This window comes from Chenopodium album, chromosome 15 (genome assembly GCF_948465745.1).
Source record: "Chenopodium album chromosome 15, dcCheAlbu1.1, whole genome shotgun sequence".
In the NCBI taxonomy this organism is placed as follows: Eukaryota; Viridiplantae; Streptophyta; class Magnoliopsida; order Caryophyllales; family Amaranthaceae; genus Chenopodium; species Chenopodium album.
Genome location: NC_137848.1, coordinates 15,736,771 through 15,758,707, shown reverse-complemented (window position 1 = coordinate 15,758,707; position 21,937 = coordinate 15,736,771). Strand labels below are relative to the sequence as shown.

General features: G+C 32.2%; 2 protein-coding genes across 2 annotated transcripts; both read left to right on the top strand.

Annotated features, from left to right (window-relative positions):
• The first annotated feature begins 1,473 nt into the window (after positions 1-1,473).
• Positions 1,474-18,053, top strand: LOC145580901 (uncharacterized). The gene is made up of 7 exons (XM_081637985.1): positions 1,474-1,824; positions 2,007-2,420; positions 7,640-7,993; positions 8,417-9,024; positions 14,146-14,490; positions 14,601-15,002; positions 17,678-18,053. Exons 1-7 carry the CDS (start codon positions 1,474-1,476, stop codon positions 18,051-18,053), a joined length of 2,850 nt encoding a protein of 949 aa, XP_081494111.1.
• An 84-nt stretch (positions 18,054-18,137) lies between these two features.
• Positions 18,138-18,768, top strand: LOC145580900 (uncharacterized). The gene is made up of 2 exons (XM_081637984.1): positions 18,138-18,386; positions 18,496-18,768. Exons 1-2 carry the CDS (start codon positions 18,138-18,140, stop codon positions 18,766-18,768), a joined length of 522 nt encoding a protein of 173 aa, XP_081494110.1.
• Positions 18,769-21,937: the final 3,169 nt, after the last annotated feature.

Genomic DNA, 21,937 nt, shown 5'->3' with positions numbered 1-21,937 from the left:
TTACAAATATACTAGCATCTAATTATCAATAAGTAAAATTTATAAAAATTTAAAATCATGAAATTATATATTTTAGAGGAATATAACAAAATTTTCACATGAATATGTTTTATTCCATCTATAATTTACAAAAACTAGTCAAAATTTAATTTATTAATTGTGTTAACAGTCAAAACGTATCAACTAATCTTGAAATATTTGACATAGGGACAAGGTTTGAAACTCAATATGAGGATTCCTTATCCTTCCCTGGCCCCAAGTGTAGTAAAAACAAAAACCATATACGGAGTACTTTTTGACAACTTTACCCTTTTTCATTCAATATATATTATTCAAAATAAATCACTACTCTCGTTTTTAATATTCAATTTTAATTTTTAATCAGTCAATCAATCATATTGGCCACATTGTAAAAAAAAAAAAAAAATCAAATATTATTTATTACAAAACGATTTCCCTTAATATTGTTGAAATAAAAATAAATTCCTATTATGCTTCGTTTTAAAAACAAATTCCCAAAATACCGTCCCCACAGGATTGTTTTTTCGGTTCAGTTTAAAACCATTAACGACGTTAGTGGTTTTGCAATTTTTTTCAATTAAAGTCAAAGAGACTTGTTTTTATTGAAAGACAGTCTCTTTGAATTTGTCAGTATAATTGCCAGCGCTCTCTTTTCAAGACTTGTGAATTAACCAAGGACGCAAAGAGACCAACTATTAGTTAGGTGCGGTCTCTTTTCTTAAACCACTATTACTGTACCATTAGCCGTTTTAGAACAGAGACCTCACTTAACTAATAACTGGTCTTTTTGCGTCCTCTTTTAATTTCTTGCTTTAGCTAAGACTTGTAATTAACCAATGACGCAAAGAGACATGTTATTAGTTAAGTCTTAGGTGTGGACTCCTTTCTAAACTGCTAATGGTGATAGCGGTTTTAAGCTAAACCAAAAGAAGAAAAAAATTAAAGCTCAATACTAATCCTACGTGGACAATATCTAGGGAATTTTTAAACCAATGTTTTTAAATAGTACAATATGGATCCACATTTATTGATTTAATTACAAACATGTCATAGTAACTAAGTAAAAATATTGGTTTATTTATGAAATTTCCACTTATGTATTTTTATTATTTACAAAATTAGTTTCAAACTTTCAATCCCATAAAAGCATAGTGTTATTGATTTAATTACAAAAATTTCATAATAACTAAGTAAAATTATTGGTTTATTTATGAAATTGCCACTTATGTATTTTTATTATTTACAAAATTAGTTTTTTTTAACTAATTTTGTAAATAATATTAAAAACAATAAAAAAAAAAATTAGAAAAAATGAGCGCTCTCCAAAAATCCTCCAAACTCTAAGGAATTGCTCAATTAGTTGAATAGATCATAAGAAACCTAAAAGAAAAATCACTCATCTGATCTTTAACAAGGATAACCCTATTATTAATTCATCCATGGACGTGGATAATGTTAAGAATTCTGATGCGCCTTCCATTTCTCAGGCTGGGCAAACAGCAGGGGACTCTCGTACCCTGGAAGGGGTTCCTGGATAACCCTATTATTAATTCATCCATGGACGTGGATAATGTTAAGAATTCTGATGCGCCTTCCATTTCTCAGGCTGGGCAAACAGCAGGGGACTCTCGTACCCTGGAAGGGGTTCTTGGGATCCCTCCAAAATCCTTGAGAGACTTGCTCAAGGATACCCATTTGTCTGCGCAAGGAATTAATGAGAATCAGATTGACCTGGATGATGATCTTGATGTTTCTGATGACGATGAAGCTCCTGAGGGGATAGAAGATTCTGAACGGTGTCTTGTCATCCAACTTACAAAGAAGGAGAAAAGGAACATGCGCAAGCCCTGAAAACACACATTAATCATCAGAATGTTTGATGGTAGTATGGGTTACATGGGCTTAATGAAGCATTTAAAAAGGAAATGGCAATTGAAGGGTGAGTTAATCCTTACTGACATAGGCTGCAAATACTTCATTGCTAGGTTCAGTATAACTATGTGCTTACTCAAGGTCCGTGGATAATTGATGATAAGTACCTCACCATTAGGAAGTGGACGCCTAACTTCATCCCTGAAGAGGCCTCTATTAATGTGCTCAATGCTTCGGTTTGTATTCCGAATCTCTCGGTTGAATACTTTGACAAGGAGCTCTTAAAAAAGATTGGTGCTAAAATAGGGAAAGTAGTCAGGGTAGATAAATCTACTACCTGTGCTGAAAGAGGACAATTCACCAGGCTGAGTGTGGAGATCGATTTGTCAAAACCTTTGTTATCAAAGTTTTGGCTTAAAGGAAAAGTTTGGAGTTTTCAATATGAGGGGATTAAAATGATATGTTATAAATGTGGTAAACTAGGACATGTCGAAGATCAATGTGCTTCTAATCATGCTAATGATGCAGTAGTGTAGATACCAAATTTTGATCTTATTATTATTATTATTATTATTATTATTATTATTATTTATAATACCATTAATATTATTCTTTATTATTTTTATCATTATAATTGTTATTTTTACAACAATTATCATTATTTTGCTTCTTGTTTTTTTAATTACGTGGTAAGTATATGCTAAAACATTTTTTATAACTTAATAACTATTTTTTTAAAAAAACCATTTAAAACGATAAAAAAAACGAGCAATAAAATGATTTTATTTCATAATTTCCAAAATACATGTTACAATTTGTACTTCTAAACTACTAAATTACAAAACTTTGAAGTACAACTAACACCATATGTATTTTTACCTTGCTACTCCTAAGTAATTCGGGCTTCACTTGTGGATTAGCGAGTAAATTAATGCAGCCATATCATTAGGAGGACCACTAGCCTCACAATGTAAATAAAGTACACCTGTATCATCCTCATGTCTTCCTCGAAGGAGAAGACTAGCTGACCTTCCTGGTTGTCTTGAAACATGGTGGCTGAAATTAATGGTGTTTTTGTTTGGTTTTTCGGGGGAGGAGGGAGATAAAAGAAGATAAGAAATAAGTGATGAATGGAGATTTGGATAAGGGTAATCTTCTTTTTATAGTAAAAAGTGGATATTTTATACCGTATTTTTTTGTATACGTATAACAATCGTATAGTATAAAAGTACGATATTTTTTGTCTCGTCGGGGGAATATGTTATTTTCGTTATAAACAAGTATTGTTTAACCCTTTAAAGTATATTAAGTATATTGGTATGTTCACTTAGAGTGTTAGATTACTTTTTTATTTTATCTAGTGATTTTTACAATTTGTGCAATACTCTATTATTTGGCCAACTTACCTATAAAGTCCACTACTCCAAAAACTTATGCCCAACCAAGGTAGGGAAATGACAAATATTCCCTTTCCTACAACAAAGTTTACCACACCTAAAAAGGTACTACCCGCCATAGCACTAAAGGGACCTTCTTGAATGTACATTTTTTTTACCACTATAAGCCATGAACTAAGATACTACTAATATATATATATATATATATATATATATATATATATATATATATATATATATATATATATATATTTATATTGGATCCGATGAGTTTAAATTCGGGCCAATTATACCAGTAACTTTCTAACATAATAGATGTATGGACGTGAGCGATTTGCGGTGTAGTGGAAACTTGATAATTAGAATGTAGGAATGTTTTGCGTACATTAGAATAATACTATCTGTATTTCAGTAAATATAGTAGAGCAATTATTTCGCTTTTGGTTATGTTTTACTGTATGCGGTAGCGTACATTTTGGATCTTGCGCCTGCGCCTGATCATTTACATTTCGTTGTCTTTGGTTGGAAGAAGTTATGGTTCTGACATTCTTTTTGTTTCTTTTTTTGTTGTTTCGTTTTTTTCCTTTTGTTTTTTTTATTTTACTTTTCTTTTTTTTTTTTTTTTATGACTTGCTTATTTCGGTCTAGTTTTTGTATCCTTTCGTCAATTTAGATGAACAATTGTCAATAGTGAAATAATGCTACCTTTTTTCCCCAGGGTTAACATTGGATTCGATAAATTTTGAATTTGGACCAATTGTATCAATATTTATTTGACGGTAATTGAAATAGCTAGATTTCGTACGCATCACATATTGCATACTACTATTCAAACACTATTTGACACTATTTAAAACACTATTCACCATTATGATTAGTTATGTCGTCAACATGAACTTAGATACCTGTTTTTTCGCTGTTCTGTTGTTTTTATCTAATTTTGTATATCTTGTCATCGTCAACAGTGAAATAATACCACCGTAATAAATATAAATTTGTGTTTTAGGGTAAGATAGTTTAAAGGTTTATACTTTTTTAAGGTTGCCCGGTTAAGGGAATGATTTTTACTCTTAATCATGTCAACTTTGTGTTGTGTGGTTTCACATAGGTTTTTTTTTTTTTTTTTTTTTTTTTTTTTTTTTTTTTTTTTTTTTTTTTTTTACTTTGACCATGTCAATTCATGACTTTATATAATTTACCTCACTTTATACTTTTTTAGTAAGGATCATTGTTTGTAATGCTCGTGCGTATAAGATTTCGTTGTATGGTCAGATGTTCTTTGGTAAATTTATGTGTATTGTCTAATAAGAGCAAAGGTTAACTTTTATTTTTATATATAAGCTATGAAGATATTTTGTCTGACCCTACAAGTATTGTAACCTTATGTCTTTGAGTAACTTTCAGAGCTGACATCTTGGGAGTTATTTATTTTATAAGTGTTGTTTTAGTAGCTTGGTGAGTATAATAATCACTTAGTAGGGTTAGGTACTCTGTCATACGTAAACCACGTAAGTATTTTTGAGTTTTGACGTGACTTAGTTATATACATTTTTCATTTTGTAATGTCGTGGTGTTTTAGAACATTTTTTTTATGTAGCATTATTAGAGTATGATTTAGTTACGGTTTTCTTTATTTTATCAGTTTAAGTGTTGTAAAACTGATTTATTAGTTTGTTACATAAAAAAATAAAAGAATTTAATATCAAGATCTTCATTATTACCAAAATCTTGATGTTTACCAGTTAAATCCTTGAGTTACCTTTTATTTATTTTAATTTATTTACAAATTAACCCCTTTATTTTCCTATAAATACCTCCCTAATTTTCTCATTTTAACACACCAAAATTTCTTACTAATTCTCTCTCTAAAAAATTCTCTCTAAGAAATTCTCCTCTAATCTTTTGCTTTAGTTAAAATCACTCTAATTTAGCTTTATTTTTAAGTTATTAGCTTCAGCATCATCTAATTAAGTCGTCATTTTTATTTTATTGTTGTTATTATCTTTAATTCCTATAAAAAAAACCACAAAAAAATATATATTTCAAGTTCAAGTATTATTTTTCTTTATTATCCTTGTTAAAAAAAAATAGTTTAATTGCTTCAGTATTCCTAGTCTATATTAAAACCAAAAAAAAGTTTATCTCTCAAGATTTAGTTTTATTTTTCAAGTTTATTTTCCTTAATCAAAAAATAAAAAAAAAGGTTCATTAGCTTTATTTTGCACTAATTTCTTTTAATATCTCAAAAGTTCCAAAAAATATCAATTAGTCTCTCTTATTTCACTTTAATTAAGGAGTTATCATCTTTTAATCCTTGATAAGTAAAAGGGGTTATCCAAAAAATAGCTACATCTAGCTCAAGGTATTATCCTTATTCCTTTCTTAATTTCCTTAATTATTATTATTATGCTAACTATTGTGTTTGTTTCCATGTGATGTTACCAATAGGAGTAATGACGACATTAGGTGCTAAATTAGCCCTAAATCTTTCATTACTCCATATTAGAAAGCCAAGCCTATTGGTGAGGTGATAGGTTATAAAAGAAGGGGCAGTTGCATTTTGCATTTCATCTCTTTCTAATGCATTAAAAATATAGAGGATTAATACATTCTTGTGTTTCTCTAAGATATATATTAAGAATAATTTTCTTTTTAAGTGAGTCTAAAAACCTAAGGAATTAATAGTTTATGTAAAGGATGTTCAAGGATAAAGTGTAACTTACCACGTCCTAAAGATGGTAAATGAAACAACCCTAACGCCCAGAAACGGTTCCATTTCTTTATCTCAAGTGATAGAATTTTTCAATATCTTTCCAACCATATCTCACAATAATTTTTTTTGATTTTTTTTATGATTTTTAATGATTTTTTTTTTCAATATATCTAAAACAAGAAAAAGGCCGTTTTTCTAATTACCTTCTTTTAAAAAATTGAATTAACTTATTTTTTAAGAAACTAATGGTATGAAATCTATATTACACTATTACATGTAATTTTAACTTATGGAACTTTAATTATTTTTTTTTATTATTATTATGATGTCTTAATTTAATCTAAAGATGACTTTCGAAATAAAAGAGTTTTAAGGAACTTTAATCTAGAGATGACTTTAGCAATAAGAGTTTTAATAAACTTTAATTTTTGTTCTTAAATGATTGTTTTTGAGGAAACTTAATCTTATATTAAGATGACATCGGAAATAAATGATATTTTAAGAAACTTTGACTTTATTTTAAGACGACTTCAGAGATAAAGTTTTTTATAATTTTGTGAACCTTCTTATTTCAAACCATTTTGTATCACAAGAATGAGTCATAGCTTTGCATATTTATATATGCAAAGTTATGACTATTTAGTTGTATAAGGTTATGGCCTCATTTCCAAACATGAGGCTAAGATTAATTATTTAGTTGTATAAGGTTGTAACAATTATCCATCTCCATAAAAATAAGTCCGGATCCCATTATAATTGCCCGATGGATTAATTAACAATCGGATATGATTAAATAGTTTATTGTTCCCTTTTATTTGAAAGTAAGGCCTTGACAGGTGTCGTGTTTTATTTGGCCAATTCCTTAAGCCTAAACACATAACCCTTAAAACCTTACAAAAACTATCCTTGAGTGATTTTAAACTTAAAGTGAGATTACATAGTAAACCCTTACAATTTCACTCCAAAAAATACCTTGACCCACTAAAAAGTCGTCAATTGGGAAGCATTTGTTGAATTCTCTTGTTCAAAAGACATTTTTGGTAATCACTAATCAAGATGATTTTCCTCAACCAAGGTGGTTCATTTTACTTTTATGAGTGAATCCGTCAAAAATCACTAAAATCCCACTTACAAAAATGACGTTTATGTCAACTGCCCAAATTAAAAACCCAATGGAATTGATTATATAAAACACGACATTTGTCCGAACTACGAAGGTTTTGATCCGTGAGTGGATTCAAATCCCGCTATGATCGGTACGTAGTGCAACTTTGGTGCTCAAACCTACCTTATATTAATTATTATATCATTTTATGTGACTAACATGCCTTAAAACTTGACTTTAAACAATGCATTAGTAAGAGCCCATTCTTTAGAACGTTCTTTAGAACGGAAGAGAAGACGAGTTTCAGACGTTCAATTCTCTTAACCTAAATCCTGAACCCAAGACTATGCCTTAAAGTTTTCTTTTTATGAAGTTAGCAGTTAGTTTTTTAGTATTATTTCTTAAAAATTGACTGTTTTACAATCCGTCCTTAATCGGTTAAGAATAAGGTGGCGACTCTAAGTTTTTAATTAAAAGTCTTATCAGACTCAAGTGGAACCTCTTAAGACTAATTTGTCCACTAAAAACCAGGTACCACAAGTGGTTGTTGATCAGATTAATTCTGTTATTGATCAAGTGCAATTGAAGCATGTTGACCCCGCTCCAAGGCCAGAAGAAGTGGAAAATTATGGCTCTTGGATGCTGGTTAAGAAACTTGTCCGGAAAAAATCTCCGAGGATAGAAAAGCCTACTATGGTTGCCAACAAAGATGGTCAGAATATGCCCAAAATCTTTGGTCAGCCTGCTCCAAAGGAAACTGTTAGTAGTGCAACGAAAGTTACTGGGAATAACTCAAGATTTGCTATTTTAGCGGATCAAGATATGGAAGGAGATATTTCAAATGCTAATTTGCAAAAAGATAATTTTTTGGAAGCTAATTTACAGGTAGGTGATAAAGCAATTAAAGATTTGACTATATCTCATTTTAACCAATTTGGATGCACAAAGGAATATTATTAACTTGGAAGATCAGTCTCATATCCCATTTATTCCCATCCATAAAGATTCCCCTTTTAATTTTGGTAAATCTAGCCAAGACAAAAGCACGGGATCTCAATAAAAAATAATAATAAAAAAAAAATTCTGCCAAGACTTTTAACAAAAACCCTGTTATTAGCACCCCCCTCAAACAAGTTACCAATTTTGATTTTTCTAAGTTTACCCCACAGAATATAATTAGTAATACTAACCAAGGAAAGGAAAATCAAGGTTTAGAAGCTCTTAATTTTACCTCACAATAGTCCACAGAAGCACAAAAAGAAGCCATAGCAGTTGACTCGAACAAGGCAATCATCAATGAATCTCCAGCCATTCCCTCTACCTTCGAATGTCATTCTCTTGCGCATACCTCTCGAGAAGACCCTATTTGTGGGACAACCGATGGAAGTCCCTTACATGAACACAGCAGACCCTTTAACACATGTGATGGAAGTTCGTCTCGAGTCTTGGGTGGAACCATACCCGGAGCTGATGGAGTTAATAATGACCTTGTGCATTCCCAATGAAATTAATCGCGTGATAAGATTGATTTCTCAAGCCTACACAAATTCCTTACCTTCTATACCTGTTTTAATGGAAGACACAATACCAAATTTGGCTCCAGATTGTACACCAATTTCTTGTATGGTGTGGAACGTACAAGGTGCAGGAAATCGATCCTTTTTTAATGCTCTCAAAGAAGTAGTTCGTAGCAATCACCCTAATGTTATTGCACTAGTTGAGACCCATATGGGTGGTAAGCAAGCAGAGAAAATAGCCTCCATCATTGGCTATCCTGGTCACACAAGAGTAGACGCACAAGGGTTTAGCAAGGGAATTTGGGTGTACTGGAAACCCGACCTTGTCTCTATTGAACCAATCATCAAGCATGGACAGTATATTACTATGGATATCAAAAGAGTTGGAGGTGCCTCTTGGTACTTTATAGATGTCTACGCTTGTAACACCCCCAAATCTCCCTCTACGGAAATACTAGTATAATACGTATAATTATATCGTAGAGATAGACTTAGGAGTGTTACCGCCGCGTGATTACGCAAGGCTACTCAAGATACTTAACTCAATAACAAAACTTGCAGCGGAAACTCAAATTTCTTTTATTAGTACTTATAAAAATAGTAACATTGTTATGAGTACTTAAAATAAAGACGAGACCAACATTCCTAAACTAGGTGAAGCAAATCCCGGGACTCCCATATACTCATTCATGACTCCACCTGAAAATAGTCAACACTGCTTACCATTACGGTAAACAGGGCGAACCAAAACAAATAGGAAATACAGATTAGCAAAACGTGCTAAGTACGATAAGTGCAAGATAATGTAAACTCAATTTATTTGCAAACATGCTTTCAAAACCAATTCCAATAATTAATCCAATAATTCCAAACTCATTATTCCAAAATCAATTCCAATGATTCAATAATCAAAATAATTAATAAAACCAATTCCTTTAATAATCCAATTCCTTTTAAATCCAATTCCTCACCCAAGCGTGCACACCCCCCAAGCTAGTCTCCTTATATTACAAGGCTATTCTTGAGGAAAGACCCAGTCATACAAAGTCCAAGGCCTTATCAAACCAAATCCGCATAGTGGGATTACTAACATGCTTGTAAAGCTTTAATTCAATAATAATTCCTCCTTAAATAAAATAAACGTTTATAATATGTTAAATCAAAACTCCTTTTTATCCAATTAAATCATGCTTTCAAAATCAACCTTTTAATAAATACTTGAGAATAAAATCTCATATTAATAACTTTTCAAAATCAATAACTCTTCCTTTGAAAACCCTTTTATTTAATTCAACAAACTTTTCAAATCAATTCCTTTATTTAAACATGATAAGTAATTCGAATCATTCAAAACACGATTTAAAACTCAATCATTCAAAATACTTTTATTAAAACTGTAATACCCCGTATTTTTGAAACAAATTTCTAATTAATTAATTAATTAGTATTCTCTTAAAAAGGGTATTTTAGTAATTTATTTTACTATTTGGATTTTGGAGCCAAAATTATAATTGAATTTTGGCACCAAAATTATTTTAAAACTCAATTATTATTTTTGGATTTTGGATAAGATTTATATCCATTTATTTTATTTTAAAAACCGAATTATTTATATATATTTCGGATATTTTAATTAAACAAAATTATATTTTATTATTTATTTAAAAGGGCCGAAAATTCCTAAATTATTAACTATGATTTTCGGATTTTTTATGTGTAGAAAATCTGATTTTCTTAGTTATTTTATTTAGTGAATAATTGGAATTTTATTAATTAATTATTTTATACAATAAATATTATTTACACAATTATTTTTAATTCCTTAAAACTATCAAATTAATTCCCTAAATATCTAAAGCCACCATGATGGATTTTTGGGTGACTTATTTTGGTAAATTATATTTTTAATTCTCTCCCAAAATCTCTTATTTTCCTTAATTCTAATTCTCCATTTTTTTTAATATCTAATCGTCATATTTTCTTGCCATTCATTCTTCTTAATTATTCCCCAAGTAATTCTAATTTCCTTATTATTTTTCATGACATACATACCTTCCATATTCAAGTATACACAATCACCTTAATATCCAAAGTTTCCTTAATTCTTTTACTCACTTCTCCAAGTAATCTCTTAAACCCTATTTGCCATAATTCTTCCTACATTCTCTTGCTATAATTCTTGCATGAGCTAGCTTATAAATACCCCTTCATACCTCTCATATTCTTCACACCAAAAACCCAATTCTCTTCTTCTCTCTTCTTCTTCTTTTCCCTAAACCTTTTCATACTTTTCTTCTCCTCTTTTCATACAAATATTATCCCGTATACCTTTGAAGCCAGTTTTCGGGAACTTCTGATATGTTTTTGGGGTATTAATGTTTCACAAAAGATTGTTCCTCTCAAAAAATCCTTGAGGTTAGGCTTAAGAATCACCCAATTCGGAGTTATATTGAAGGAGTTATGACCTCTGCAAGGTCTGCCTATTCTTTCCAACGAAAATTCAATTCTCTTTAATCCTGTTCTTTTATATTCTTCATGGTTAGTTTTCTAAAATACGAATACCTATTTCAAAGCTATTATTTTTATATTAAAGTATTATTTTAAAAGATTTTTATAGTCCATGCACATTAGATTTGAGTTTATGTTGTGATAACCTTATGGTTATGTTATTTGCAAGGTGTATTCGTGATTGAACTTTGAAAGTGCGAAGTGTTGATTGATATTCAAAATCAAGGTTCTTGAGGTTCTTTTTGTGTGGTTTTTCTAGCAAGGATCAAGGTACGTTTAGGTGGCTAGATACCTTTGAAAGTGATTGGTTTGAATAACATGTTTTACATGATTTGATTGGTGATTGAATTAAATTGATTTGAATTATGATTTTGAAATAAATTATGTTTGAAGGTATTGATTTTAATAAAAGTATTTTGAATGATTGATTTTTAAATCATGTTTTGAATGGTTTGGATTACTTATCATGTTTAAATAAAGGATTTGATTGTAAAAGGTTTGTTGAATTAAATAAAAGATTTTTTTCAAGGAAGAGTTATTGATTTTGAAAAGTTATTAATATGAGATTTTATTCTCAAATATCTATTTAAAAGGTTTTGATTTTGAAAGTATGTGGAATTATTAAAAAGGAGTTTGAATTATATTGGAATTTATTGGATATTAAAAGGATTTATTGAACCATTGAATTATTATTATTAATGTTTTATAAGTATGTTGGTAATCCCACTATGCAGATTTGGTTTATTGATAAGTCCTTGGACTTTGTATGACTGGGTCTTTCCTCAAGAATATCCTTGTAATATAAGGAGACTAGCTTGGGGGGGTGTGCACACTTGGGTGAGAAATTGGATTAAAAGGAATTGGTTCTTAATAAAGGAATTGGTTTTATTAACTATTATTTTGAATATTGAATCATTGGAATCGATTTTGGAATAATGAGTTTGAAATTATTGGATTAATTATTAGAATTGATTTTTAAAAGCATGTTTGCAAATAAATTGAGTTTACATTATCTTGCACTTATCGTACTTAGCATATTTTGCTAATCCGTATTTCTTATTTGTTTTGATTCGCCCTGTTTACCGTAATGGTAAGCAGTGTTAACTATTTTCAGGTGGAGTCAATAATTGAGCATATGGAGTTCCGGGAATGGTTTCACCTAGATTAGGAAGTGTTGGTCTTGTGTCTTTATTTTGAGTACTCATAACAATGTTACTATTTTTATAAGTATTAATAAAAGAAAGTTCAGTTTCCGCTACAAGTTTTGTTATTGAGTTAAGTATTTTGAGTAGCCTTGCGTAATCACGCGGCGGTAATACGCCCAAGTCTATCTCTACGGTATAATTATACGTATTATACTGGTATTTCCGTAGAGGGAGATTTGGGGGTGTTACAAAAACAAATATATTAAAATCAATACCTCCAAACATAATTTATTTCATAAATCATAATTCAATCATCATAAAATCATTAAAAACATGTTATTCAAACCAATCACTTTCAAAGGTATCTAGCCACCTAAATGTACCTTGATTCCGAATATCAATCAACACTTCGCACTTTCAAAGTTCAATCACGAATACACCTTGCAAATAACATAACCATAAGGTTATCACAACATAAACTCAAATCTAATGTGCATGGACTATAAAACTCTTTTAAAATAATACTTTAATATAAAATTATAGCTTTGAAATAGGTATTTATATTTTAGAAAACTAACCATGAAGAAGATAGAGGAATAGGATTAAAGAGAATTGAATTTTCGTTGGAAAGAATAGGTAGAACTTGCAGAGGTCATAACTCCTTCAATATAACTCCGAATTGGGTGATTCTTGGGCCTAACCTCAAGGATTTTTTGAGAGGAACAATCTTCCGTGAAACATTAATAACCCAAAAACTGACCAGAAGTGCCCGAAAACTGGCTTCAAAGATATACGGGATAATATTTGTATGAAAAGAGGAGAAGAAAAGTATGAAAAGGTTTAGGGAAAAGAAGAATAAGAGAGAAGAAGAGAATTGAGTTTTGGTGTGAAGAATATGAGAAGTATGGAGGGGTATTATAGGCTCATGAATGAAAGAATTATGGTAGGAGAATGTAGGAAGAATTATGGTAAAAAGAATTAAGGAAATTACTTGGAGAAGAGAGTTAAAGAATTATGGAAAGTTAAATATTAAGGTGACTAAGAATAATTAATTTAAGGAAGGTGTGTTGTCATGAAATATAATATAGCAAAAGAGATTACTTGGAGAATAATCAAGGAAGGTATAAAGTAGGAAAATAAGATGATCAAATCTTTGTGAGATGGAAAATAGGAATTAAGGAAATAAGGAATTTGAGGAAGATAATTAAAATACAAAACTAACAAAATAATTAACCCAAATTTAGCAAATGGTGGCCGAAAATATTGAGCATATCTATGCTCATATTTTCGGACCTCCACTTATAGTTTAGGGAAATATTTGCTAGATTTTAAGGATTAAAAATGATTGCGCAAATAATATATTTTGTATATAATTAATTAGGAAAATACCAATTATTCACTATTTAATTTCACTAAGGAAATCAGATTTTCTTTACCAAGAAAATCCAAAAATTCCTAGTTAATTATTTAGGAAATTCGGCTCTTTTAATTAAATAATAAAATATAATTTTATTTAATTAAAATATACGAAATATATATATAAATAATTCGGCTTTTAAATAAAATAAATGGATAATAAATCTTATCCAAAATCCAAAATAATTATTGAGTTTTAAAATACTTTTGGCGCTAAAATTCAAATACCATTTTGGCTCTAAAATTCAAATAGTAAATTAAATTACTAAAATACCCTTTTTTAAGAGAATACTAATTAATTAATTAAAAATACGGAGTATTACAACGCTAGCCCGAATCCCAGCAACCGGGCTGACCTTTGGAATGAATTTAAAATTTTTGCTAATTCCCCTAATAAACCGTGGATGTTGGCGGGGGATTTTAATGATACTAGGTTTGTTCATGAACGCAGCTCTAGTTGCTCTAAAACCTCTTGGCGTTTTTCCAGATTTAACGAGTGGGTTGAAGAGATGAATCTTATTGAAGTTGAATTTAGTGGTCCAAGCTACACTTGGTCTCGAGGTAATTCGGTTGTTTCACGGAAGAGTGCAGGGTTGGATAGAGCATTATGTTATGGTGAATGGTCTCTTCGCTTTGCAAATGCTGTTGGAAAAAATCTCCCCGCCATTCAATCGGATCACTGCCCCCTACTCATATCCCCTAATGGATTTGCGCCAATTTCCTCAATCAATAAGCCCTTTAAATTTCAAGCAGCATGGCTCACTCATGAGCAATTTCGGGGATTTATTGAAGAAAAGTGAGATAAAGATGCCCCCCTTGTGCCTCATTTATCCAAAATTACGCATGACCTTCAGGATTGGAATAAGAATATATTCCATAATATTTAAAAAAAACGAACTTTGTTAGCCAAAATTACTGGTGTTCAACGAAGCTTGGCTTTGATGAAGTGTTGGATTTGATAAAACTCGAGGCTAAGTTGCGGAAGGAATTAGATGAAGTGTTGGAGCAAGAGGAAATCCTTTGGTACCAAAAATCTAGAGTCAATTGGATTCGAGAAGGGGACCAAAATACAACATTTTTTAATCTCAGTACCATCACTCGTAGATGGAGAAATAAAATTTCTGCCATCAAAGAAAGTCCGGAAGGAAATTGGCTCTATGACAAAGTGGATGTGCAAGATAATATCGTGGCTTATTTCACCAATTTATCTACGGATGAAGGTGGTGATGAAATTGGAAATCTTCCCTCGGATATTTTTCCCGAATTCACGCAGAGGGATTGGGACTACCTTGCTCGTCCTTTTGTAAGGTCCGAAATTAACAAAGTCATCAACGAGATGGGAGCTATGAAAGCACCGGGGCTGGATGTAACACCCTAGAAATTCCTTTATTTTAAAATACCTGTTTTGCTCTGTTTAAAACTTTAATTAGGAATATCTAAGATATTACCGCCACCGTGATAACGGCTAAGGCAACTATCAAAGACACACAGCGGAAGACTAATTTCAAACCCTTTCAAAACAAGTCAACTTAAAAAGTAAATCAACGAAAGTAAAGTCAAACCAAAGTCAAACGAAGTAAAATAAAATCAACCTACAACTTGGAACCATTATAGGCCCTTATTAAAACCAAACCAAATTCAAAACCTTTTCGTTAGTCACGCATAATAATATTATCATAAATAATTAAAGCGATAAACACATCATAAACTTATGGAAACTAGCATGATACGCTCTTCACTCATGCCCATTCATGAATATGCTTCAACACCTGAAAAGCTTATCTCTACCTATTTCCACTACTCTCCATTATAAATGGGTCATCATAGGGCCAAGATAAAGACAAGGCCAACAAACACACAAACACACAATCAGCAAAGCTGAGTACATAAGCGTAATTAACACACTAGCATACAAATTCCTATCAACACACGACTTACCTTGTTGCACCTGTTTTCCAAGCATACAACACTCAATAAAAATTCTCACTAGACACTAATAATTTATTTAGCATTGATTACGCATGGAACGGGTTTCCCCCTAGCCTCCCCCAGTAAATTGAGGTTACTGACACGGGAGCTAACCGTGCCAGCATCAAAAACCACACATAGGTGGCGGAATTCCTGCGCGTAATAATAATAAAAAGGAATATACAACGTCCTGTACTCCATTAGAAGTTATGGTTAAATATAAAACCCCATAACTCCCCCCATATGTTCATACTCAAGGTATATACGTTCCAAGAGTTTTGGTGCGTAATCTCTTTCACTTTACGTTATTTACCGATTATTAAACTTGGTGATGACTCTCGAACCATAATCATTCAATCAACAATAATTATTCAAACAATCAAATACATCAATTTAATTCTTGAATAATTAGTGATCACATAACATTTAATGTTGAACCCTTTTTAATTCTACCTCGGTGCCAATGACACCTTAAACGCATAAAGCGCCACAAATCCTATCCCTCGGTGTTAAAAACACCTTAAATGCACTAAGGCACCAACATACAATTTATTCCTCGTGTACATAAACACTTATATAGCTCCTTTCCTCATGCATAAAGCATCAATAAAAATTATATGAACCATAATAAAATTCCTTTTTAATATTCCAAACCAAATTAAACATTTAATTTAATTAAACATGCTCTCTATCATGCCATAAATAAATATGTGGTTCATAAATAATATTCCAAGCTATTATTTTCCATTCAATAATCCATCACAAATAAATCATGCTTCACAATCCAATCACCAATAACATCCAAATCATAATTTCCAATCCAAACCTAGCATGATACTACTTGAAATCAATTAAACACCTTTAGCATGCTACTACATCAATGTAATTATGCTAAGTACGCGAACGTACCTTGAATACGATCTTAATATCGCCACAATTAATAGAAATCACTCACTTCAAAGTCTCCTACAATTTAAAATCATAAAAGAATATTAAAACTCACTCTACACAAATTTCCAGCAATATATACTATTATAAAACCCCTCATAATTTATTTAAAATAAGCTGAAATTATATTTAAAACATCATAATTAAATCTCAATTAATGGGTAATTAAAATTCCTTAAAGAAACTTGATTTCTAATGCTTTACCAAAATTTCCAGCACTTTATTTTAATTAAATCTTGCTGTAGTCTTAAAACACTTTAATCAAAGGTTTACACCATTATATATCATAATCCTTCAATAATTTATAAATCAAGAACCTAGGGTTTCAAAAATTGGGGCTTTTTAATTAAAAACATAATCTGAAAATTAATAAACATAAAAACTTTTAATCAAACATCAAAATCAAATCACAAAACCCATAATTAATATTTAGATATAGGATTAAATTGATTTTTAAAACAAAAGTTAATAAATTTTTTTTTTATATATTCGAAAAAGGGAGAGAGAAAGAAGGTGGCAGCCACCACGGCGGCTGCCGGCGCCGGTGGCCGCCTGCTGCCGGCGGCTGGTGCTGCTGGCTGCGGCAGCCACCTGCTGCCGGTGGCTGGCAGTGGTGGTGGGGGGTGGCCGAAAAAAAAAAGAAAGGGAAGGGGAGAAAGGAGAAAGAAAAAAAAGAAAATAAGGAAAAGGAGAGAGAAGTTTACCTTGGGTTTTCTCCACTCTGGGCAAAGTTTGATTTGCCTCATACGTGGGATATTTATACCCCTTCTCTACAACCCTTCTCCCTAAACTTTCTCTTTTTAATTTTCCTAATCCCATCCCTAATAAAACTTTACTAAAATAAACTTTCCTAAACTAAACCCCAACTTAATTAAAATAGTTAATTAAATAAACTTTCCTTTTATAAAATATTTCCAATTTATTAAAATAAATAAATAAAATACTTTAAATAAAACATTTAAATTCAATTAAATACTTCTCAAAATACTTATTTTAAATAAAATACGTATAAAAATACGAGGTATTACACTGGATGGTTTCCAAGCTCTGTTTTATAAAAAACATAGGGATCTTGTGGCTCCTAATGTCTATAAAGTGGTGCTGGATGTTCTTGCTGGCAAAGGTATTCCTAATAACCTTAATGATACCTTTATTGTACTTATTCCTAAGGTCGATAATCCCGAACTTGCAACCCAATTTAGACCAATAGGACTTTGCAATGTTGTGTATAAAGTGATCACTAAAGCTATTGTGAACCGAATCAAACCAATGATGCCTCACTTGACTTTTAGCAATCAAACTAGTTTTGTTCCGGGGCGTCAAATTACTGACAATATAGTCATAGTTCCAGAGGTGATCCATACCATGAAAAATAAGCAAGGCAAGAAAGGTTTAATAGATATTAAGATTGATTTTGAAAAAGCTTATGATAGATTGAGGTGAGATTTTATTCGAGATAACCTTCTTGAAATTCGATTTCCATGCCTATTGACTGATGTGATCATGGAATGTATTACAACCGCTTCAATGCAAGTTCTGTGGAATGGTGAGCCTACTCAAGCATTTAAGCCGGGGTGTGGCATTCGTCAAGGTGATCTGTTGTCTCCATATATTTTTGTCCTATGTAAGGAGAGGTTAAATCAAATAATTGAAGAGTCGATCATAGCTAATAACTGGCAGCCTATGTATGCTAGTAGAAATGGTCCTAAACTCTCCAACTTATGTTTTGCTGATGATATCATATTATTTGCCGAAGCTACAGTTGAGCAAGCCCATGTTATTACTAGCTGTTTGAAGAGGTTTGGTGGTGCATCAGGGCAGAGGATCAGCCTTGCGAAATCCCAAGTCTATTTTTCTCAAAATCTTGATTTGGTCCATGCTTCAGAAATCAGCAGGGGCCTTAAATATTGAGGCAACAGATGATCTTGGTGTTTATTTGGGCATGCCTACTCTTACAAGCAGGATTACCAGGGACACATTTGCTTATTTATGTGAAAAAATTGATAGAAAGCTTTCCGGTTGGAAAACGAAATATTTTTTGTTGGCTGGACGTCTTACCCTTGCTAAATCAACGATCTCGACGATGAGTTCATATGCTATGCAGTCCGCTAAAATCCCAAAATCAATTTGTGATGACATTGATAAACGCACTAGATGATTTATTTGGGGTGGAACCGAGGAGAAGAGGAAAATACATTTGATTTCTAGGGAGACTTTGAAACTGCCAAGAAAGGAAGGGGGAATTGGTATTCGTGATGCAAGGGAAACGAATGCGGCTTTTTTTACTAAACTTGGGTGGCGACTTCATACAGAGCCAAATTCTTTATGGGCTAGAGTTTTAAGAGCTAAGTATTGTAAGGGTAGGTGTGATTTAGACATGTTCGAAACACAATAAAAAAAATGTCTAATGTATGGAAAGGCATCACTGAGAATGCTAAAGTAATTGGTGAAGGTGCAAGAGTGGTTGTCAACCGAGGTGATACTACTTTGTTTTGGGATCACAAATGGGCGACTAATTGCACTCTGAGATCGCTTGCTGCTGCTGATATTCCCTCAGAAAGTGAAGGTGCCATGGTAGCTGATATGTGGGACTGTAATTTAGGATGGAAGTGGGAATATAATTATTTGCGGATTTGTTACCCCCTTTTATAGTCCAGGAAATTGTTGCTCATTCCTTGAAAGTTGACTCGTCAATTGGTGATCTTCCATACTGGGGAAATTCCTCTAAGGTAAATTTTCTATCAAGTATGCCTTAAGTATCATTCGAGGAGATCTGACTGAACAATCCAATGACGGCAGTTGGGATTTAGTGTGGAAACTTCGTGTACAACAACGAATAAAAGTTTTCCTCTGGTTGGTGATGCATGATCGAATCATGACCAATGTTAATCGTTTTAAGCAAAATATTGCTGATGATCCTTGGTGTAAATTATGTGGTAATCTTGAGGAAACAACGCTTCATGTCTTTAAAGATTGTAAAGCCATGTTAGAGAAGTTTGGAGGAGTGTTGGAGGCCCAGCGAAATTCCCTTGCTTTCGTGATGGATCACTTCAGCAATGGATAGTGCGCAACATTAAAGTCCAAGCTTGAAACGATTTATCCCCTGAAATTTGGCCTACCTATTTTGCTATCGTGATCTGGTGGCTTTGGAGGTGGCGAAACAGTGTTGCCTTTGGTAATACTCAGGATATTCCGATTGATACAAATCAAATCCTTCTTGCCAAATTCGAAGAAACTTGGAGGATTTTAAGTGACGACAGTGACAATGGGAACTCAAGCAGAAGATTGAGACAGAAGGCTTATATTAAATGGATAACTCCTCCCTTTGGATGTCTAGCCCTCAACACAGATGGGGCTGCGAAGGGTGCCCCTAGTATGGCGGGAGGGGGTGGTTTACTCAGGGATCATAATGGCAAGCTAGCTCATGGTTTCTCACTTAAGCTTAGAGCATGCAACGCCTTCATGGCTGAAGCAAAAGCCCTTGAATATGGGCTGGAACTAGCTATTCGTATGCAGGCTGCTAAGGTTCAAGTTTAGTTGGACACTCAGACTCTAGTCAAAGCTCTGAATACTGCTAGCAACGATAATAGTGAATGTATCCACATAATCACAAGATGCAGGCATTTGCTAGAAGGGAATAATTGGCAAGTTGAGGTTCACTACATTTATCGAGAGACAAACAGAGCTGCGGATTGGTTAGCCAATCAAGGAATCTTGCAGAACAATTCTTTAGAATTGATTCAATTCCCCCCTTTAGCTTTAGGGCGTATTTTGCATGATGATGTAGTAGGTGTGGCTTTGCCATGGTTAGTTCCTCCGTAGTTGTTTTTGTTTGTGTTTTTCCTTTTTCGGGGCTTTGCCCCTCGTGAGCACCAAAAAAAAAAATTTACAAAATTAGTTTTAAACTTTCAATCCCATAAAAGCATAGTTTGAGTGCACCCAACACCTCAAACTTTAACTAGTTTTTAATATTCAATTTTAATCAACCAATCATATTGTAAAAAAAAATAATTTTTTTTTTCATTATGTACGAACCCACACTTATTGATTTTATTACAAAATATCATAAAAATTGAGCAAAATTATTGATTTATGTACAAAACTACCACTTAATTTACATTTGTTTTGGTTAACATTAGCTTCAACACCATAAAGTATAGTTTTGGTGCACTTAACACCCCGAAATTTATCTAAATCGTTGGCACATTACCAACTATTGATTAGGGTGCAACACGTGCTAATAATGTGTATTTTTGTCACTCAAAATGAGACAAATTCTGGTATTTAATGGATAAATATTGGCACCTGTTACATCTCAATCGAGGTTGTATAAATGGAGGGTTGTGAGACAATAAAGTCATGTCTCACAAGGGTAATATAGGCATTTCAGGCGTCAGTTTAAAGTTGTCTCATTGAGTTATCAAATAATATCACTGGAGTTTCAGTGGTATAAAATGCACTCTCACTGGTACAAAATATATTCTCTGTGGTACTTCAAAAAGCTCCACTGGAATTTTAGTGGAACAAAATATAAACTCAGTGGTAGTGGTCTCCAAAAATTTTTGTCCGTTTTTGCACGTGATACATGTCTGAAAAGTTTTAGTGAGGCCCACACCACCTTTTTCACTCTTCCTATCTCTCTCCTCCTTTCTCTCTCTTCCTTATACTTTTATGTTATTTTAATAGTTGTGAGACACTTCCCATTTGTCTCACAATCCTCGATTTATACTTCCTCATCTCAATCAATAGTCGGTGCCTTGGAGGAATGGTGATGTGTAAGTGACTAATAAAAAATTGAGGTGCTAGGTGTACTCAAGCGATAATTCTAATTGTTAAAGCCAACTTACTCTTTTATTTTTTTTAAGTATCTATGTGATGAAGTAGGGCTCAAACTTCTTATCTCCAATGTCCCAAACACCCACCAAAAAAAAAAAACAATCAATTGTCTTAAATCCATTGAGGTATTTGTTAAAAAAAAAAACAATCTATTGTCTTAAATTCATTGTTAGATTCGACTCACAATGCGTGGTTCCTGCAGGCGGATGCAGTTCTTGGTGGCGGATGCACGATTCGCTTGGTGCATCCCTTCAAAAAAAAAAAGCGGAAAGAACATTATATAGAATTGTAAGGAATATTTAGTTAAAGTGAAAAGAACATGTTATAGAATTGTAAAGAACATTGTAAAGAAATGTAAAGAACATTCACTTAAAGTGAAAAAAACATGTTATAGAATGTTAAATAATGTTCTTTATCTTCATGTTCTTTGATTATCAGTATAATGTACTTTTATTTGTGACATAATGTTAATTGTTTATTTTGAAATGTTC